The sequence below is a fragment of the Nyctereutes procyonoides genome, unplaced genomic scaffold, assembly GCF_905146905.1.
Source record: "Nyctereutes procyonoides isolate TBG_1078 unplaced genomic scaffold, NYPRO_anot_genome, whole genome shotgun sequence".
Classification (NCBI taxonomy): domain Eukaryota; kingdom Metazoa; phylum Chordata; class Mammalia; order Carnivora; family Canidae; genus Nyctereutes; species Nyctereutes procyonoides.
In genome coordinates this window covers 32,091,492-32,114,442 of record NW_026575051.1, presented here as the reverse complement: position 1 = coordinate 32,114,442, position 22,951 = coordinate 32,091,492, and the positions used below count along the sequence as shown (strand labels likewise).

At 35.6% G+C, this 22,951-nt stretch overlaps 1 protein-coding gene across 1 annotated transcript in view; it reads right to left on the bottom strand.

Annotated features, from left to right (window-relative positions):
* Nucleotides 1–22,951, bottom strand: part of ADGRB3 (adhesion G protein-coupled receptor B3) — a 705,508-nt gene that overhangs the window by 33,595 nt on the left and 648,962 nt on the right. The window contains exons 24-28 of the mRNA XM_055329612.1: nucleotides 20,545–20,643; nucleotides 20,049–20,220; nucleotides 9,278–9,373; nucleotides 7,771–7,810; nucleotides 2,436–3,079 (exon numbers count right to left, since the gene is read on the bottom strand). Of these exons, the coding sequence (XP_055185587.1) occupies nucleotides 2,436–3,079; nucleotides 7,771–7,810; nucleotides 9,278–9,373; nucleotides 20,049–20,220; nucleotides 20,545–20,643 (1,051 nt within the window). The remainder of the gene's footprint in view (nucleotides 1–2,435; nucleotides 3,080–7,770; nucleotides 7,811–9,277; nucleotides 9,374–20,048; nucleotides 20,221–20,544; nucleotides 20,644–22,951) is intronic.

The following is a 22,951-nucleotide window of genomic DNA, read 5'->3' as shown; positions in this document are numbered from 1 at the left end:
GTTGATAACTCCATTTGACAATGCGTCCCCCTGCTCATAAGGAAAGCTGCACCATCGACTTCATCTTCATGGGTCACAGTTCTATCTCCAAAATCTGCTAGTTGTGATACCTATGTTTTATCCATTTTGTGTCTTTATTCACCATAAGACCATGTGTCTGCAAGGGTTAAAACTAACTTTAAAGTTGCTCTCCTGCTAATGTCCAGACACATTACTGTCTCTTTTAGACAGCATAAAATTGATCAGGACAGAAAGATTCTTTTCCTGGATGTACTATGCAGTTGCTCTGTAACCTTGAATAAATTACTTTACTTTAAGGATTATAACAACTTATCCATTGCACAGAGGTGTTGTGAAGATTAATTAATTCATGTTTTTAAGGTGATTTGAGGATCTGCTAATGAAAAATGCTATATAAATGCTAATTTTTATTATTAATTCCCACATCTACATATTTTCTTTCAGCTGTCTCCTAAAATGGTCACCATAAGCAATTACTATTGAACTCTTTTAAAGAATGAAAATGAGGAACCGAATTTTCATTCTGAATCCTGAATTTTCTTCCTTTTCAAGATGTAAGCCTTGTGATCTCTAAGTTATTTAAATGCAGATCTTTTGGCTGAATCACAGTTATATATGATGCTTATACTTAATAATAAGGATATGGAGATTTGGAAAATTGCAAACTGAACAGAGGAACACTTGGAAATTTAGTCTATTGTTCAAGTACACACAACCTATACAATATCAAACCCAGAAAGGATTTTAGGCTTTTAGATGTAAAGCATTTTTATATTAAGTAAGATATTTTAATGCAATTTTATTCTAACCCCTTTAGCACATTTTAAATAGTCATTCTATAGAGAAGACTCATATGGTCATTATGATTTTCAAGTAGTACATCAGAATTATGATTACTCATGATGTTATATTATTATACTCACAACTCAGTGAAAATCCTTTTGAAACGTTTGTGATTTTGCATAAATATGTAGTTTGTACTTATGTGGCCATACTGTAATAGACCTCCTAGTCTCTGGGATACACAACTTAGAAAAAGAGAAATAGTAGTTATTCTGCTAATTCAGAAGGACAGGACACTTTTGTCTAGTGGTAGTGAGAGTTCCTGCCACTCTAGAATTAACTTGGCCTCACTGTCTCATGCTTTTGGTTCTGAGAGATGATTCATCTCAGAAACCCTATTCTGTTTAAGATTGATCTAGAATCTAGGGATTTATTCTAGATCCCATCTACTTTCCCATTTTTCCCATCTAGAAGTTTCTTGATCCAGTTGGGAAAAAAAGTCACAATCACACTACTCACCAAATTGCTCTAGCCTTACCAGATCTCTCTTCATGTTTACCTACTAGAAGGAATGGGTTTGTGAGGAGAAAGGGGGGACAACTGCCTCTGGGCACTTTTGAACACTAGAACATATAATGATCAGCATATTTCTGATGGAAAGGGTAAGCAACCAGTTATAGTGTCTTTCTCACATAGTGTCTTATGAAATGATCTATCATATTAAAACAATTCACAATACACACAAAAGAGTGCACGTATTGCATTGTATACTAAAGACACATTGTAATATATCAGCAGTAGGTTTACAGCAAAATTTCAAGGTACAAAATATAAAAGTCACATACAAAACAGTAACATGATATGTGGAAATAAAAAAATAAGACACATTCCTTAGATCTTACTTGATTGATTGTAATTTAATATGAATGATATTGACAACTGTTGACTATTGTGAACTTCACTTTATGAGTAGAAAAGAAACTGAGGGGACTTTGCTTTTATAGAAAAGTCATGTGGTCGGACCTCAGAGTCCTGACTCTTAATCGATCAATGTTCATTTCTCCCAAGAGTTCACAATTTAAGATAAAAAATTTTACTGGTCGTCATTATGCAAGGGCTGAGAGCAAAACATTTACTCTGAAAGATATTGATCTAACATAAAAATAGAGTTTATAATCAGAGTAATGGAAGACTCCACAGAAACATTCCAATTTTTTTTTTTTTAATGGATGCCTTCACACAGAAGATCCAGATTTGGGCTTAAAATGTAATACCATCCAGGAGCTATTTTAGCCACCAAAATATTATCTCTGGTACCTGAGAAACATCAGGAGGACCTTCTATTTTTCATCTTTATGAGTGTTCTACTTGGTTCCCATTTGAAATAATTATGACTGATATCCTTTTAAATATAGAGGGCTCCTTTTTCAAAACATGATCTTGAAAAAGAGCATTCTGATGTACCACTGGAAAAAAAAAAAGTATGTCTTGAATCTTAATCCCAACATGCCAAAAATTTTTGGATGATACATAACTGCAAAGAGTCACTCTTCTTCCTCAGTGTCATATGATTCAATTTCTTAAATATCAAATATTTCAAATATCAAGAAAAGGTTTATTCTATTGCTTACCTCTAATGAACTCATTGATATCGTTGACCCAGTTTCACTTCTTGATAGTCCTGCATTATCATCCAACTCAGAGGCCATGAAATTCTTCACAGCTGTGCGAGGCTCAAAGGGCAAATTCTGCATATGTTCCTGGGGTGCAAGGTGTTGATCTAAGTTCATATTGAACTGGTCCATGACAGGTGGATTCATGTTGAATTCCGGATTCACTTTGTAGTGCAATAGCCTTTCATGTGGCAAGGTTTCCATACCAATATTCATTTTGCTTTCCTCTTTCATTGATGGCTGGGTATTTACAGAACTTCTGGGCATCACGATATAGTCACTTTCCATCATTCTTTCTTGAGGATGGACTATGTCCATATCAGCTCCTCTCAAATTGTCATCGGTACATAAGTACACAGTTCTTCGCAATTCACTGTTTTCTTTTTTCAAACACTGATTGCCCAGCTCATTCATACTCATGGGCATATGCATACCCGTGGGTTGCTGGATAATGACTTTGGAAATGACGTTTCCAGGCAGTGTGGAATAGCTAAGCCCTTCAGGATTTGTTCCCTTTTCTTCTTCATCATCATTTAGAGAAATCCTAGAGAGTGTTCCTGTTATTGTTGCTGCTCGGCAAGGACCAATATCCTTATGAAGAACTGTAAATTAGGATATACAAATTCATAAAAGAAAGTTAATGTGTTTTTATTTTTTCACTACTGCATTTTGCCATCTTTCTATGAAACAATTTCCTGAAAAAATTAAAAAAATAATATTTAAAACATTATATATCTATTGTTTGTATATGGCTCAGATTACTCAATCACTCTTTATTGATTCTGACATGCCTTCATAGATCTCAGGTAGTTCATAGCTAAAACATATCTGAAAGTTGACTAATGGACTTCCAAAAATCTCAATACTATATGCATAGCTTTCCAGAGGAAAGACAGATACCAGAGAAGTTTCTCCATCAAGCTATTGCAAAGAGTTTAATGAAATCATGGATATATTTCACATGAATTTGACTTTCTCTCAAAGGCTTTTCCCCTAAAGAATTCTACAAGTTCTATTCATTAAAATACTTCTTGAAAGAGGTAATCAATGAGAATTTCATCCTACTGCATTAGAAATTCCTCCAAAATTATGCATGTTGAAAATTAATGAGCATTTATCTGTGAAGTCCATATGGTCAAGGTAGATACAGGGTTCAAAAGTATTTACCATCTTCAGTTCCATGTGGGGGAAAAAAAAAAAGAATTTCTTTACAAGATCAATCCATATGCTCGAATGCCCTCGAGGGGGTATTAAAATTGCCACTGATTTTAAGCAGGAAAAAACTGTATGAGCTTCTGAAAACTCTATCCAATTTAAAGCTTGAAAAATAATGACTTAGAAAAATTCAAAATGCATGATAACTGGCAGTAAGGGGGTGGTGGTGGAAATGAAAACATAAACCAAACCAAACCAAAATAAACTAACAAAAGAATTCAGAATTTTTAATTAAAATGTACTTTAGCATTTTTCTTGTCTCTATATGAGAAGAAAGTCATATTTAATAGATAATAATAGAATGACTTGAGGAATGCTTAGCTGTAAACAAATATCAATTTTGAGGTAGGGAAGAATGAAATTCTGAAGAAGTATTCTTGGTAGTTTTGGTACTGAAAGAAAACAGAAAAGCACTGTGTGCAAGGTGGCTTAACATGTGCACTTAACTCTCTGCTCTACCTACAAAGCAGAGCAATTGTTGCCAAAAATTTCTTTAGGCAGATGACTATAAAATATTTAGTTTGAAAAAAAATATTTAGTTTGTTGTTTCCTAATGAAAATTTCAGATACATTGAATTTTACCCATTTTTATTCAATTTTCCAATAGCATCATGATTATTCATTAAAGCAGAGATTAAAAAAACAGATTACATCTTTCCCAACTACAAAGAAGACTTCAAAATGATTTCAAACATGCATCATTCAAAAAAATGCATCATTCATGGAGTATCTTTTATCTTTAGAGATACTGTATTTCATTACTGTATTAGGTCTCTTTATTTCAGACACTAAAAATCCTGTTAAATCTGTATCTACATTTTTTTATTAATCCATAATTTGGTTGTAAGTTTTTGTATTTATTATTTTAAAAAGCAGAATAATTCAATTAAAAAAAGTTATTTCCCAACCTCAGATCAGTAATGAATTGCAGTTGCCAGAAAAAAATTATCTAAAAACATTACAGGGCAAAGCATGTTAAATTAACAGACTTAATGACATTATAAATAAAATACTTTAAAAAAACCTCCAAATTCAGGGAAGAATATTTTAAATCTTTAACTGCATGCAAAAACTAATCCAAAATTTAAAGCAGTACAATTTAAAGGCCCATTATGGGAACCAGTCACATTACTTTAAGGACATACATAATTTTATACTTTTATAAATATATTAGAAACTATAAAGTCAAGTTTGGTACTGAATATTGATTTTATTGTCTGTATTTGTACAAGATATGTTTATTTTGCATCATTAATATGATTTGCAGTTAGAGTTACCATATTTTTATCACATGACACAGCTATCTTTACTGAAAAATTGTGTATCTTAAGTATTTGGGGAAATATAATTCTTATGAAGTAGTGTATACTCCATATGTGAGATATGTCTGCCTCTTGGACTTGTTTAAAATGGATATCTAAATTTTGAATGGAAACATAAACAAATTCATATCACTTACACATACAAACATGATGTTGAAGTGATGAGACTTTTATGAGAAATTACGTTGTAAAAGGCAAAATGCAAACACAACACAGCAAGACAAAAAACGCCTATATATTTTGCATAATCAGTATATATTCCACCCTTTGGGAAAGTGAATTTCAACAAAATTTGGAGTCAACAAAACTCAGAGTCCATGAATTGAAGCTTTAAAATTGAATTGAACAGGAGGCCTCTAGAAAAACTCAGAGGCAAGCTCCTGATGAGCTGAGTTAAAAAGGGCACAGACAAAAAAAATGAAAACACCACAAAAATATTTTCCAATAAGATAATGGTCCTGGGCTGTATTAGGAGTACTAAATCCCAGAATGAAATGAAGTCTGGGGAGATGGAGTATATTTAACAAAAGAGCAGGCTTGGGGAGGATGGTCTAATACAATGGTTCTCCAGCATCACATGCATCAGACTACCTGGATGGCTTGTGAGAACACTGATAACTGTACCCCACCCCACAGTAGGTCTGGGGGAGGGCCTGAAAATCTGCACTTCTAACAAGTTCCCAGGTAATGCTAACATTGTAGGTCTGGACAGAACCATTTTTTTCCTCTTTTGGTTCTCTATCAAGAAGAACTGTATAAAGAGTACACCAAAAAAGGCTGAAAGGAAACTAATTAAATGTAGGAAAATAGGAATTAAATGAATACCTAATTATTTTAAAGAAAGTCAGGCTTCTGGACCCCAGACAAGTCACATCCATCTTAGAATACAGATGTAGAACCTGGCACCATGGCTAGTGATCTTTGAGAAATTATGGAGAGCAGATAGAGCAAAGGAAAATGTTTTATCAGTTTTCCAAAAACAGAAGTGGTAGACTTTGGAAACCAAACACTCACAAGATTGTTTCTTAGCAAAAAAAAAAAAAAAAAAAAAAAGATTGTTTCTTAGCAATATTTCTCTAGATATTAAACATGAAAGAGTGATTCCTAATACCCTACCCCCAGGCCTACTATGGGTTGCTAAGTTATGACAGTTTTTCTACTACTCTGCTATGACCATACTCTTCATAGAGTATTTTCACTGAATTCAGAAATGAGAATATGAACTTAGTCTCTCATTGTCTTGTGATTATGACAATTCTGTAATCTCAGAGCCTGCAAAGATGTTTTATAGTTATGAGCTGAATCTGAAAAGTATACTTAAAGGGAATCAGTGTGGGGTGGGTGGGAGGTGCCCTATAACCAAAGCAGGGTTCTATACTCACCGCCTTCCCATCCAACTCCTTTATTGACAGTTTGAATAAATATTTAGAAGGTATTCTTATCAAACTTTCAATACCCAAAAAATTTCAAACGGACAGAATGCTAACCTGATACTAGCAAAATAGCAAATAGAGATAAATGCAAGGCTAGATTTTTCTTCAAGGAAAAAATTCCAGAACCTTTAGATAATCCTCTGCCAGTAAAATTCTGACAACTACTAAAAAAAGTCTTAGGGATTTCAGATGACAACAAATTGCAAGTAGTAATGTACCAGGTGCTATGAAATGAGATGCAAATGTCGATAACATTAATATAAATAAAGAGCCAACTGTGAGAATTGCTGACATTTGGGCACAATCTAAAAATTATTAACAAATTGGAGGCTACGTGGGCGCCATGGCTGCTCAGGAGGGTGCTATGAGGAATAAATGAGGAACCACAGTTTGGTCTGGAAAAAAACGGCTTGGATTGGACATTTGCCTCCAAACATCTGGATACTTAGATGAAATAGATAGCCACTCTTATTCTAGTAGGCAGCACTAAAGTCAATGAATACAAGGTAAAAATAAGGTATATTATATATTCCAACAGAAAGAAGCATTTGCAACAGCTGGAATTATCCAAAAATGAAGAGATTCCTTTCAAACTCTTGAGTCATCTACCCCGGGTGAGAATTTAGCCCCAGACTGAGGACAGACATTGTTCCCAGGACCCCAGCCCTCTACGGCAGAGAGTGCTGCATGGTTTCTTCTTGGGCCCCACTAAGAATGTAGCAATGGCAGCAGCTATGATACACACAAACACACAGGATGTACTTCAACCTTGCAACAACCAATATTCCACAAATGATGAAAGTGAGGCAAAAAGAGGCCAAACTGGCCTTACACCTGACAACCAGTAAGCAGTGGAGCAGAAGTCTTACGTTTCCAAGTCCTCACTTTTCTGTTGTCACTGTGTTTCCTATTAACCATTCTTAGTTTCTCTGCCAATCCTCATTTTTCCTTCACCCCCTACTCTCTCCCCTCCACCACAATTTGCTATTACAATGCTTCCCTTTGAAAGGTTCTATTTATTAATCTACGTGAATACGTGATGTGTAAACTGCAGCACTGTCTTTAAAATCAAAATCATAAAATGATTTAACATCCCTAATGATATATTTTTTAAAATTTTTATTTATTTATGATAGTCACACACAGAGAGAAAGAGAGGCAGAGATACAGGCAGAGGGAGAAGCAGGCTCCATGCACTGGGAGCCCGACGTGGGACTCGATCCCAGGTCTCCAGGATCGCGCCCTGGGCCAAAGGCAGGCGCCAAACCGCTGCGCCACCCAGGGATCCCCCTAATGATATTTTCGAAATCCAAATATTCTTACCTGATCGACAGGCAATGTCTACATCCTTTTCAAAGTCTGTCTGTAACAACAAATAATAAGGTATAGGATCACCATTTAATGAAGACCTCAAGTGACTTTTATGCACTAGATTAACTGAAGTTTATAGATATCTGACTAGGCAGTACCAGATTATTGTTTTGTGTAAAAAAAGTTTCTCAGGGAATAACTGAATTGTTTTCATGCCTATTTCCTAGAGACCAAATGTTGAATTAAAACAATGGAAAAATGGTATAAAATTTTAATAAAGCAATACATTACCCATTGTCATCTTCAGTCAGGAGACTGACACCATATATAAAAGGATAGAGTTTCAAGGCAATTCTTTAAACCACAATAAAAAAACTATGTGCATGATTATGAACATATTTAAATAAATGTCTTTGCTATTTGTATTTGTAATATATTCACTTTGAATATATTGTTTATAATGTAGTATCTTATAATACAGCTTTGTCAAACCCTTAATAGTCAAACTAGGCTCTTCTAATGATCCATTTTCATTCAAATTGACAAAAGACTTTTAGAATTAGGAATTAAAATTGAAGATAAAACAATACTAATCTGGTCTACAACCTGCTATCATCCCCATATTTCCCACAAACTTTTAAACGATCAGTTAATTTTTTTAACATTAAATTAGTCCATCTTAATCGAGTTCTTTCAGTCATATACTGGAAGATATCATTTAGAAATTCTAAAATTTATTTTATATTTTAAGTTAGAAATTTCAGTATTTATTTGTTTCAATACAGAGTTGATAATTCCTTCTCAAGCCTGTTATTAGTATATCATTTCAACTATTTTATGTTGCCTAATCCAAAACCATTCATAGTAAATTGAGCATATTGTAAAAGAAATTTCCATTTAAGCCCTGCTTTTAATAAATCATAGTTTGAATTTTAGCTCATTTCTCAAAGACACCGAAGTGTTTATGTCTAAAGTATCGCTTAATCTCAACAATTGAGCTTGTATACAATGACTGACCTTTGATTGGAATTGTGGCTATGCCCTTCTACCTTAGGGCGGTGGTTCTAATCTTGGGCTGCATATTGGAATCACCAAGACCTGGGTCCCCACCCCCTCCCCAGAGATTCTGATTTCACTTGTCTGGAGTGTGGATTCTAATGCACAGCCAAGGCTAAGAACCATTGCTTTATGAACAGAAGTGCAGGTCCATAGTGTTCTGCCCTGTAAACATGCTTCCTGTGGATAAATTATTTTCCCTCATTCTGTGCATAGGTGCAAATATGCTCTGGTGTTGCATACAAACCCCACACTCAACACATCAGGGGGCCAGTAGCAGATCCAGGACTCCTAAACCATCGAGACAGAATGGTTATCCAGTATCTATAAATCTGTTAATGAACTAAAGCCAAAGTCACTCAAAATGGGACTTGGATACTATTTTAGTAGTAAGAATATTTTTTTTTATTCCTGTCACAAATCATGACTTAAATCACCAATAAGAAAGAAAATAAAAGCTCACCATTATTTGAGCGTGCCCATTAGGAAAAGAACTTGAAGAATCAGCATTGATGGGATCCTGACAGTTTCTCAATCGGCATCTAAATGCATCCTGAACCTGTAGGAGGGGAAAAAACCTATTAATTTTCTTCTCTCTTGGTAATGACCAGATACTGTCTATATAGGCAATCAACTTTGAAATGGTAACTCTCATTGTTTTAATTTAATACCCATTTTATTTACTTTTGTTTACTTCTTCACACATATACTGGTGACCCCAGACTTGATGTCACAGACATTTATCACTTGCCATAATCATTTTTTTAAAGATTTTATCTATTTATTCATGAGACACACACACACACAGAGAGAGAGAGAGAGAGAGAGAGAGAGAGGCAGAGGCACAGGCAAAGGGAGAAGCAGGCTCCATGCAGGGAGCCCGATGTGGGACTTGATCCTGAGACCCCAGATCACGCCCTAAACCGAAGGCAGATGCTCAACTGCTGAGCCACCCAGGTGTCCCCACTTGCCATAATCTATAGGGGAGAGTGCTGGGAACTCCTCAGTTTTCACCAGGGCTGCATCTGGCTGAAAATCAGTAATTCTTGCCAGAGGGCAGATTTATTTTCACTGCTACGAACTATGTGTACGTGTCTTTCAAGGGGGATTTATTACTTGGTATGGCATCATCTTCATAATAACTTTAAACATTGTGGAAATGAGATTACTCAATGATCTTTTGACTGGAATGGATTTGGGATTTTCCCTTTATGTCTCATGGAAGAGATCATACTGGGGAAAATATTTCTTGTCTCCCTTCAAGTACTATGTGCCCTGTTGTAAAAACAACACACAATGAAACAAAAAAAAGATAATACAAGTGCTTTTTCTGGTTGTCTTAGAAAAGACGAAGATCACTTTGAAAAGCCAAATTTCCTTAATAGGCAGTCACAATTGGATTCTAAGTAAAGACACACATATCACAAGGAAATTTGAAGAACATTAAATCCTTTATTAAACAAGTGAGTAAACACGAATAAATGAATAACACACAAATCAACTGATAGCTATTCTGATCATATGATGCCTTCATATTATCATGTCCTTTCTACTTCCTGTGGCTCATTAGGCTCCTAACAAGCTATTGACAGATATTATCACAAGTAGCTTCTTATCCCAGTCAATAGCAAGGTCATTTTATTCGTATTTTGTTGTTTTGACTTCACAGGACTGATACCCTCCTTCTAGTTTATTATAATCTGTTTTATTGGATTAAAAAACAAAGTAGAGACGATGTTGCATATCCCCGGTTTTACTGAAGTGCCATCATGCAAACAACCACAGTAAACACCTTAATGAACTATCTTTACTTTTGAAAAGCACCAACATAAAATATCCTGTCACAGTTCTGCTGTAAGATGTGCATAGTATACATATTGGCCAGAAGAAAACTGAGCTTATTGTTTTCAGCTCCTCTCACCCATGTCATAAGTCATTATTGCAAGATTTGGAAAGTGACACAGGATTTAGTCACTACCCCAGAGTTCTGGCCAACTTGTACAATAAGGAGACCTTTGTCAACTTCTTTTTCTCCAGGATTCATGTTCTAATCCTGATGATATAGCCACTAGAGCTGTGAATTTAGGGAGCGGAGGATGAACTCTTATCTCTTTTCTATCCTCTGATTCTAAATATTTCTAAATCTGAGATTTACTGGGAAAAAAAAGAATGAGGAGTTGCCTGATCTAAATGAGCAAGATAATTTCTTCTTTTTCCCTTCAAACACATCAATACAAGCATAGACTCAGTGAAATTGAGTCTTATCATCTTTTCTTAAAGAACTGAATAAATATTTAGAACTAAATCATCCAGCTTATCTCTCCTTGAAGGAGACAGAACATGGAAAAAGTTAGATTCTTTAGATAAAAATGCTCCAGGTTCCTCCTTTTTCAGTTAAGAATAGCTATAAGCCATAGAGTGACATAGTAATAATCAAAAATTGGTAATGAGTCTAGTGTCTGCCAGATGATTACTATTTGCTATACAGAAATCTACTCTGGGGAAAAACACTAAGAAAAGGTATCTGTTTGCAGAAAATGAAAAAATCAAAAGAACTAACGTCAGAAAACAGGTATGTGCTAATTTTCTGTTTGTGCCCCAAGGCAACTGTTAAAGCAGCACAATTTATAAAGGTAAATAAATAGTATGTTAGAAATATTGCCTTCTAGGATCCTGCCTGTCACATGAAGACTTTTTTTTTTTCAAATCTATTTCTAAATACTAGCATATATAACATATGAAAGTGGCACTTGGTAATACTAAACATTCATTTAACCGGTCCACGCTAACAACTATTTTCAGACCTTCAGAGTGTAGCTGTCAAGGATATTTTTGTCTGACAATGAAATATCGAAAAGCAACTTCTGTTAAATTTCTCTTCAAAATTCACTATCTGATTGCTTGAAGGAGATATAAAAGAAATCTAACTCTTTTTTCATAACATGCACATACAAAATCAGTACTTTAAACTACCAAATTCCCAAATATGACAATGGATTAAGGGCATTTCTACCCTAGAGAATGATGTCAGCTTTATGAATCAGTCAAAGCTATTCGGAAGAAACATAAAACAGAAAAGCATAAAAATTCTTCAGTAAATTCAAAGTCATTTTAATGATCATATAAATGCCATAATATAAGTGCTAGATTCTCTGACACATTTAGTGCTACTATTACTTCTAATTCAGAAAGTTTTGCAGGAGAAATTCCACTTGATTCCAAATACTCTGTTTGATTTTTACAAAATCTTAAAAATGTATTCAGGCAATCTACATGAATTAGTTTAACTATTTGTCCAACACTTTCAGGGAGGAATGATGAGGCTAGATTTCAATTTTTTTTAATTTTTATTTATTTATGATAGTCACAGAGAGAGAGAGAGAGAGAGGCGCAGAGACATAGGCAGAGGGAAAAGCAGGCTCCATGCACCGGGAGCCCGATGTGGGATTCGATCCTGGGTCTCCAGGATCGCGCCCTGGGCCAAAGGCAGGCGCCAAACCGCTGCGCCACCCAGGGATCCCGAGGCTAGATTTCATAATGAATATTTCTCAGCACAGAAAAAAGGATTTCAGGAGGTACAGTACCTGGAAAATATATCTGCAGCTATTTGGAAACATTTTGATAATTAACTGGATTTTCTATCAAGTAAACAAAAAGACTTTTATCTTTGGTGAATCAGTGAATTGTGTTAATGGAGAACAACTGGAATTTTTTAAAAAGCAAGTCTACAAGGACCATAATTCTAGACAAGAAGAAAGCATAAAAAACAAAGAGCCTATATTTGGCTATTCCATACTGACACTAAAATCTTCTGTGCCAATTGTCATATTTACAGTGCAGGACAATAATAGTCTTGGTGTTTCTTGCCTTGTGGTTAAGATTTGAAGAAAAACAATTGTTGAAAGATTTATATATTTATCTTAAACTCCTTCACCTGACTTAACTATTTGTGGGGAACAAGACACTTGTTTTAGGTAACAATTTAATTAAATAAGTTTTTATATAACTCCAAGCTCTTGCAATATTATCATTTTAAACTTACACTAGACCAGTACACACATTTTAAAAATAAGTTTGTCTTGAATAATTAAATATTTGACATATTACGGCACAATTAAAATCTAGCCTCCAAAATGTCCTCTCTTTACAATACTCCATCAAGAGGTCTTTAACCTTAATTGACGCCAGACAAAAGATTTAAAAGTATTGAGGAAGTAGCAAAGAATAGCTATGTAAATAGTCTTGGAATATTTAGGGCACTTTAAGGAAATCTAATGTCATGTTGGGAAATGAAAAGAGAATGTCAAGAAACATCTTAAAAAAACAAACAAACAAACAAACAAAAAAACAGAATAAGCCATCAAGGCTATCTTCTGAAAGTATCCAACAGAGCCACCACCAAAGTTATCCTGACTAGTTCCTGCTGGGGGCTGCTCCAAAAACTCCTGCAAAAGCTATCCATCTTTTTATTGTGGATGGTTTCCTGGGTGAGACATGAATTCAAAGAAGTTTGCAGGGGTGTGTCTTGCTTCCGTCTCCCTCCACGGGAGAGCGATCTGGTTCCTCTCAGGAGCAGCAAGCCCAGTTTCTCGGTTGGTCCTGACTCTGAAGGCAGCTGGCAGAGTGTCACTGCGAAAGTTGGTGCCAGATTTAGAGATTGCTGGGGAAGAGCACCGAGCAATGTTTGGCAGTGTTGCAATTTAGAGAAACCTCACGGAAAGAGCTGCACAGTGTGAGATGGGCTCTGTATTTAGCTACCGTGCAGCTCAGACCCCAAATCTTTACCTTTTAAGAAGACAGTTTTACTTCTAGATATTCTTGATTTCCTATTCCAGAGGATCATTTTAAGACAAGCAAGAAAATTAAGTTACATCCTTATAATTATTTGAGAGTGTTAGCTGGGGGTGGTGGGGCAGGGAAGGGAATTTCTTATGCATTCTATTTTTTTTTCCTGGATCTAATGTCTACTATTGTTTCTATGGATTCATATTAAACAAGTGATTCAGCTCTTTTTAATCATATTAAATTCCGTATAATTTAATCATTAAATGAACCAGTAAGATTATTCTCAATTTCATGTGTATCATCGTCAATTGACATAAATAACACAAATGACTTCACATTACAAAAGTATTACATGACTTCTCTGATAGCAAGGGAAAAAATGGGTTATCTTTTGCTTTACATGGAAGGAAAATATGGACTTCAGTCCTAACAACTAACAACTTTCTCCTGGAATCTTTTAACACCAAAGGACCTATCACTTACTCTCAAAATTATAGCCTTTTCCTTTTTTAAATATCAGTTTTGGGGGTAACATAACGCTTCCCTAGAGGGTATTTCACATATATGATCTGAAATAAAAATGTAACATTTCTTTAGCATGCAAATTAGAAAAGGAGGAAAGGAAATTCTATGTCAGACATTACTACCACTTATGCCTTCACAGAAGATACTTCACTTTAGCCTCATGACATCCACTTTAAGGCAGGAAATAAAAACTTAATTCATGATTTCTATTTTATATTTATTTTAAATTTCTATTCTAGACATAGTCAACCTTCTGCCACCAGTTTAACAATGTTGAAAGGTGGGATCCCAGGGAGCTGGAAGGAGTGGGAAGTGGGATTTGCCCATTCTTTTGGCCAGATACACAGAATAATTTTAGGTAGAACAAGCCATGATTTTTTACTACCTGGAAGACATGCCTGAGTTTGCCAATATTTGCCATAAACTCTGTGTCTCAATTTGTTCACTGATGCCACTTTATTCATCTGATTTCATGCTCTCGTTAAAGCTCCTAGAGCTCTGCCTGGGGTTGGAGAGCCACAGGTACAGATTAAGACTGATATACATATTCATAATATAATTATAATTATGCTCAAGTCAGAAAAGCCTAATCTGGAGGGAGAGGTAGGATTTATAAGACATGGAATAAGGGAGGTTGGTGATTTCTGGGAATAAGTATATAGGAATATAAGCATATGATCCTTGCTTATGTCAAGTCCATGTTCCTATTTAAAGGCAGTTTTGTGCTTTCCATTTTCTGTTCTGATAAAATACAGCTTCCTTGCAGGACCTGGAGCCATTCTCCCATTTCCAGGAAACAAACAAACAGGGATCCCTGGGTGGCGCAGCGGTTTGGCGCCTGCCTTTGGCCCAGGGCGCAATCCTGGAGACCCAGGATCGAATCCCACATCAGGCTCCCGGCGCATGGAGCCTGCTTCTCCCTCTGCCTGTGTCTCTGCCTCTCTCTCTCTCTCTCTCTCTCTCTCTGTGACTATCATAAATGAATTAAAAAAATTTTTTTCTAAAAAAAAAAAAAACCCAAATCTTTAAATGTATTTCTTCTTGAACTTTCAATTTGGCCTGATAAAGACAAGGCTTTTAGCAACTCTCACCTTTCTCCCTTAAATGTTTGTCCTTTTGAGTAAGCTGAAAAATCTTAGAATCAACAATTCCCTAACCCTCCCTCCCTGGACCGCTCACTAATTCTATGAAATTTATTGAACTTCTTCATGACGTGATACACAGTGGCCTTTTACCATGATCACTGAACACCGCAATGAGAAAGCTGTTAAATATCCCTTAATGCTGTGCACTCAAATGTTGTCAGTATTGTCTTTCTCTTGAGGCTACAGTTATAACCACGTTTTCAAAAAAACATTCTAGTGTCTAGGATCCTATGATTTGCTTTATGCCTCCAGGTACCCCAGATGGTCCCAGAGAAGACTACTCTATATTCACCACAGGCTCCATTCCATAGAAACCACATGCCTAGTAATCTCTCCCCATTTTCCTTTATTTGAAACTTTTACTTCCTTAATCCTTTGACCCCATATTTGCCCTAGGACCCATTACTTTCTGAGGTCTCCTATCTCCTACTCCCTCATCTCCAAAGACTAACTGGAACTCCTGCCTTCCCTCATTAAGGGAGTGCACAGACACACACTGCCATACTAATGAGTCATACCTAATTTCTCTGTAAATGGTCAGGCTTGGAGATTCATGCAACTCTCCACCAGAACTATAGCATATGCAATATGACCTCTTTTTAAATGGCTGTCTAGTTAACATTTATTTTTCTAATGGTTTGGGGAGAATATCGGTTTTAGATGAGATTGGTAAGGATGCTTGTCTGTTTTATGTATTCATTGTCATGTACTTGTAAATCATTTTGTTTATCTGTATTCTTTATGGAAATAAGACCAAATTGGAAATTGGAAGGGAAAAAAAGGCAGAGGGGAATGAGAGGAAGAGAGGAGGGAAAGAAAGAAAAAGCTGTTCATGTTTATTTCAAGCACTTTGTTACAAAATCACTTCACCGGTTTGGATGAAGATTCTGAGACCTCATCTGGTGCAGCCTAACCTCCTGCCGGTGCTGGGGGAAGAAAAAAGAGGATCTTGGCCCTTCTACTGCCACTACCCAGCAGCCACAGGACCCTCACCTACTGATACAACAAAGTCATCTATTTAAGCACTTGCCTTTTCCCTTCCATTTAGTGAAAGGGTTTTATTGTAGCTTATTTTGTATCACAATCTTGTTATTTTCCCCCTCTGACATTAAGCTGTAAGATTGTCTTAGAGCCAAGCACAGCCAGAGACAGGAGAGATGAGAAGAATGTGCAGGCACCAAGAAAGCGGTTTCCTAGCAACAGTAACTATTTCAAAGGTTTCATAACTTGTGTAGTTTGAATTTCCATAGCAATGTGGGGAATAGTAAATAGTAGATGTCGTTATGGGCTTAATGCAAATGAATTCTAATCAAGAAATGACGAATAAAAGAAGGAAGCATCTATATTTATTCTATTACATTCTGTCTTACAAGGTATTATACATATTAGCTTCCAAGATCTATGTTTTGTTGCTGAAAGTAATGTGTGGTGAATCGTTTGGTTTAATTATTTTTCTTCTTATTCCCTCCTCCTGTTGTTTTCTCTTTTGTCAGAGGTACCTACTAAAGCAATTCAATAGAGAAAGTTGCTCCAGAAGAAGCAGCTGTATTTTCAAGATTACAAATTTTATGAAATTTATATATTGAGATGTCAATCTGGAGGTCACAACAAATTGCTATGCAAATAATCAATTTGCTTCTTTTTTTTTAACGTTGAATATAATTGAGTTGACAATAACAAAGTGATCATTTCTCCCTTCCCTTCTGACTTGAAATGATTTGGTTTTAAAATTGGATCCACTAAAAGCAAAGGCACATTTAGAATAAATCAAGCCCCATACATATCACATTTAAAATGCCAGTTATACTATTTCGTTTCTTTTCTCCTTCTTAAACTGCAAGGCTATATTCCTCCCCTGTGTACACCCACCTCCTTCACAGGAAGACTGCAAAAGTAAATATAGGAAAAGGCTTTTGAATTCATATTGAAAGAATCATTAAAGACTACAAACGACCAAATTATGTTACTGCGTGTCAAAAATACACATAAATAAATATATGTATATTTGTATTCAGTCTCTCTCTAAATCAAAGGAAATATTTCTTACATTGCTTATACATTTTTAATAAAGAAAACCCATACAAATCATATTGGATTATTGTGAAAAATGTTTTAAAGTGAAAAAAGCAGTAAAGGGAAAATTGTATTCCCAAGATCACCTATGGGATTATCAGGTAGTTTGACAGGAGTCATTACCCAGTATTTTATAGGTAGCTAGCTAGACAATTTTCTTTGGTGTATTTTTATGGAACTTTTGTTCACAGAAGACACTGGGAATATGGGGAGATGCTCCTCATCTCTTGGACTGTGGTTAATGTTAGCGCAGTGTGACCACAGGTAATATGAGACAGACCTATTGCTGGTGTGTTAGGTGACATATAGGTAACAGATCAAAAAGATTCCTCTGAACCCAGTGAAGCCATCTTATGATGTGGTCCTCGGGATTTGCAAAACCCTTTTAAACAAGGTTCTTTTGGTTTTTCAGTAAAAACTTCCCTTGAGAAAGTCTGAAAGGGACTTGAAACTGAAATCTGCTCTGTGTACTTATAGCAGTGTTACAGGATATTTTTAAGGTCAATGCAAAAATAATGGATGTGTGATTTTTCGATTTCGGTGTTGGAATGATAATTATGACACTGCTATTAATTTATCAGCTATAAAACTATTCAATTTGAACTAATCATTGGAAATGCAATAATAACAGGGCCAATATTCATATTTTTACTTCCTACTAAAACAGCAAACTTATATTTACAGACATCTATTTTAGCAGAAGCATTTATTATGTGATTTGATTTAATTACCTTTAAATCATATTTTTCAGAGTTATTAGTCCAATTAGCAAGTATGGAAAAGTTCTGATGGAAATAAATTTTTGTGCCAAATATTTTTTTTCATGTAAACTGCAAAACTTTGATAATAAGCCATCAAAATATCCGGCACTTAAAAACCCAAATACTTTTTATCATAGCCTAGGACTATATAAAAAGCTTATTTCTGAAGAAAAAGAGAGGCTTGTTTAGAGATGGGACACTTTTCTTCTCTTTAAGACCTACTGTGTTAAATAAATTACATAAATACATTATGCATCTTGATTAAAACCCACAACTGTTCATTCTTATTTATCAATCAAAAATGTGTCATGTGTCTATTCACTTAGAACAATTTGTTACATAAACATATTACAGATAATATTAATGCAGAAGACCCACAAGATAGCTATAGTTGGAGAATAACAAAGCCCTAAGTTATTCAATTTCCCTTTTACTTAAATTTGGTCTACAAAGTATTGAATACTTTCAAGATTTTTAATGCTGATATCCTAAATAGAAATTTAGGATGAGGGAATTAAAAGGCTTGGCAACTATAAGCTACATTGTTGTTGTTGCTTTTAAGATTTTATTTATTTACTCATGAGAGACAGAGAGGCAGAGACATAGGCAGAGGGAGAAGCAGGTTCCCTGCAAGGAGCCCGATGCAGGACTTGATCCCAGGACCCCAGGATGACACCCTGAGCCAAAGGCAGACGCACAACCACTGAGCCGCCCAGGTGTCCCAGCATCAGGTTTTTAAATGATGAAATATTGCCTCCTTTGCAAAGTGAAGTCACTCTTCTTTTCATCATATAATGTTCTAGGAATACACATATGGGTTTATTGGTTTATTGCTGACATCTGTACCTTACTGAAGTAGCTCAGAAATATTGTTCTCTCCATCTGGTAAATCAGGTAAAAACCTTTGGTTACTTTCACATATCACTGTAAAAACTGTGTGGTGTGTAGTCATATGCACATGAGTCTTTCTGCAATGTGCACATCATAATGAAGTTCTCAAACAAGCTGGCTAATGCAAAGTGACAGTGTGGACCATTTCCTCAAAATTACCAGCATGGCACTGTGTCATTGTGTTTTAGTCACCAACATCCCCAGAGTAAACACTAAAATGACTCATAAACCTTGTAAATACAGTGTCAGTGCTTGCAAGCACTCAGCATAATTTTTGCACTGGTTGAAAAACAGTATTTGCTCCCTAAACAACTCACGTCCGACATCTATTGCTGCTCAGTGGATTTGGTGCAGGTTAGGGTCTCAATTCACGAAGGAGGACTTGTTTTCCTCACTGCTGACAATAAATCTCAACCATGACCTGAAGAAATGCTGTGATTATAGATCTACAGTTCCAGGGGACAATCACTGCCTTTTGTGTTTCATTGTGTACATTATTTTTTGGTATTTTCTAAGTATAAACATCCATCTCAGAATCATTTACCTTTAGCAACCTTACTTTAGTATAGAGACACAATAACTCTTCAGTAATCTTCAACATTTTCTATCTAAAATGAAATTAGTTTAAGGATGAAGGAATGGGATACACTGTGTGCAGAAGCATGAGTTTGGGAATGGGTTTAAGAGATATCATTGTACTATGATTATGAACTATGCCTCTCAAAAATATGCCACCCCACCCTCTTATCCACCAATGTTTCTAAAGGACTTCTCTCACCTAATGATGTCTCTTGAATATACTTTCCCTGGTTCCTGGCACCCCCAGGAGCATCTTCTCTCCACAGTCCGTTTTAACTGTCACTTTCAAGGTCCAAGGAGCCCTCTTGAACTTTGCCTTAAAGATTCCCCTTTAGCTTTAACTTTCCAATGGTTGTCTTTAGGGAGATGATTTTAATTTGAAGATATTAACATAAAAGATCCTATTGGTTAATAAGGAAAATATTCATCTAACCATCATCCCTCTCTCTGCCGGAGCAATTCTCTTTCCTCTTACCTCTCGCCGAAGAATGCAGTGGACCATGACTATCACAAAGCCTTGCAATGAATCAAACACAGCAAAAAGTATTTGAAACAATATGGAGCGTTTGTCTGTCATGGCCAGAACTGCAGACATCCACGTCAGAGCCAGAAGGGGCAACACCACACAGGAACTCCAGAGAGACGCCCTGTTGAGAGACCCAGAGAGCAACATTACGTAGCTGCATGTCACACCCCAGGCAATCTCCAAACCCCCGTCCAACAAAGCATTCTTGTATGTGGCACCAAGACCGTTAACTTGGAAACCATAAAGCAGAGAACACTGGATAATTTTATTTATTTTTTTATAGCCAATCCCACAATAGTTATAAAGGCAGTTGCCAATTATAAGTATTTAAGTATGCTCTTAGCTCCAATATTAGCAAACATGATATTTTTTTTTCCACAGTACCATTTTCTCACATGCACTGTAAAAGATTTGTAACAAGAAGATGTAAATGATTGGGACTAACATGGCGTTACTGGCGGTGGTGGCTGACAAAGCTGTTGTTGAAACTACTCCACACTTGGCACATTTGAGCGTCAAACCGCTATGAGGCTCACTCATCTGACTGCAAACAAACAGAACACCCACAAAAAGAACAAAATATTGAATTTTCACCAAAAAAAGTTGCCGCTGCAAGTTAGCTTTTAAAAACGATTTCATGCAGAAAAGTTTATTTATCAAAGATGAATGATCTAGGTGGTTTTAATGATGCAATTACACTACACATTATTTTTGTAATATTTACCTTTTAATTAGATGGGCCTTTGTGGCACGCAAAGCATATTTCCATCAATTATACCATAAATGGCCCTGTGTCTATGGTTCACAATTGTCCAATACACTGAGTTAACATAAGCATGTGCTTGTGTAGACATACAGTGAAAACCCTTTATTCAGACCCCTGATTATCAAACACACCAGAACTCCTAACTTCAAAGATTTTCATTATCATTTGCAGAAGGAAAAAATCTTCTGAAATGTAAACATGTATCTCAGAAGTCCAATATAAGAAGATATATATTTTAGGTCTTTAATCATTTGTGGGAGAAATAGTCTTTATCTCAACGGATTCATGTTTTGAAATTTCTCACAGCATCAATGAATCATCTACATTGTATCTACACTATATTATTTTAGGATGATCTGAATATAGGGCTGATAAAATTTGATGAAATATTACTTTATAATAAAAGGGGTGATATTTTAATGCTTTAATAAAACACATTTAACATTAAGTTCAAAATATTCTTTCTGAACAATTTTTCATAAGTTTCAATCCAACAGGATTTAATTGGTCTATTCTAGTCTGGAGGATTTCGCAGGTAAATTTGGATTCAAATAATTCAGATTCAACCTACTATATCATAGAAGCAAAGGCATGCTACACAAAAAACTTTGTGCACATTTTACTTTAGAAAAGAGTCCCTTGAAAATGACTGGTTTATTAGAACATAACTCTCTTATGAAAAATCAAAAAGAAATTACTTGAATCAAAGTTCAAAACATCTTGAAATAATTTTCTGTGGTACACTTTTCTTGTCCATTCTTTTGTGGTGCTAATGTCTAAAATACGTTTTCCCAGTAGGTCTTTTTAAAAACAATATTTAGTGGACATGTATGTAACAAAATTGGCAAAACAGAGAAAAATCATAAGATGATCATAATTCAGAATATCTGGTTTCTTTTAAAGAAGTGCACACGTTGGGGATCCCTGGGTGGCACAGCGGTTTAGCGCCTGCCTTTGGCCCACGGCGCGATCCTGGAGACCCTGGATCGAATCCCACATCGGGCTCCCGGTGCATGGAGCCTGCTTCTCCCTCTGCCTGTGTCTCTGCCTCTCTCTCTCTCTGTGTGACTATCAAAAATAAATAAAAATTAAAAAAAAAGAAGGGCACACGTTTTCAAATAGTGCTTGGATGAGACAATAAATCTGTAAGCTATTAAGTAAGTAGATTTATTGACCAGTAGACCCCCGGAGAAAAATCAAAGCTTTTAGAGTTAGATATGAGGGAAGGAAATATGATACTAAATCATTCATTTTACTGATTCAACCCAGGACATGTATCCTAGCACATGTGACCAAATTTTTCATAATAACAAATAAGTAATACTCTATCTAGCTTGGATCATGAGTGTCTCAATGGGCAAGCTATTGTGTTTGAAACTACTCCCAAAGGAATACCTACCTACAGCAGTATTCTCCACAGTGGCTGCACATCAGATATGCAGATCTGATGCACATCTGATGTGTATATATATATATATATATATATATATATATATATATAGTAAAACCCCAAAGGCTCCAATTCAATGGGGTTCAGGTGTCTGTGCCTTTTTGTTAAAGATAGTTATTTATTTATTTATTTATTTATTTATTTATTTATTTAGAGTGAATGAGGGAGAGAGAGAGAGAATGAATGGGGGAGGAGAGATAGAAAAGGAAGGAGAGGGAGAGACAATCTCAAGCAGACTCTACCCCAAGTGCAGAACCCACTGTAGGGCTCCGTCTTCCCACCCTAAGATCATGACTAGAGCCAAAACCAAGAGTTGGATGCTTAACCGACTAAGCCACCCAGTGCCCTGGGCATCTGTGTTTTTTAAAGTTCCACAGATTATTCTGAGAAAAGCAGGAATGCACACAATTGCCCTATTATATATTTGATATCTTCAATTTTGCTAAGCTCCATCAGACTAATATTTAAAAAATATGACTGATCTATTGTTTCTCTTTTCAGAGAAGATATGCTGTTTGGTATTTGTGCTTTGAACACAAATGTAGCTATCTTTCTCAATTTAGGAATACTGTCTCTAGGCTCTAAAATAAAATTGAAAAGCTAAAAATGACTAAAAATTAATTTTAATTTACTACA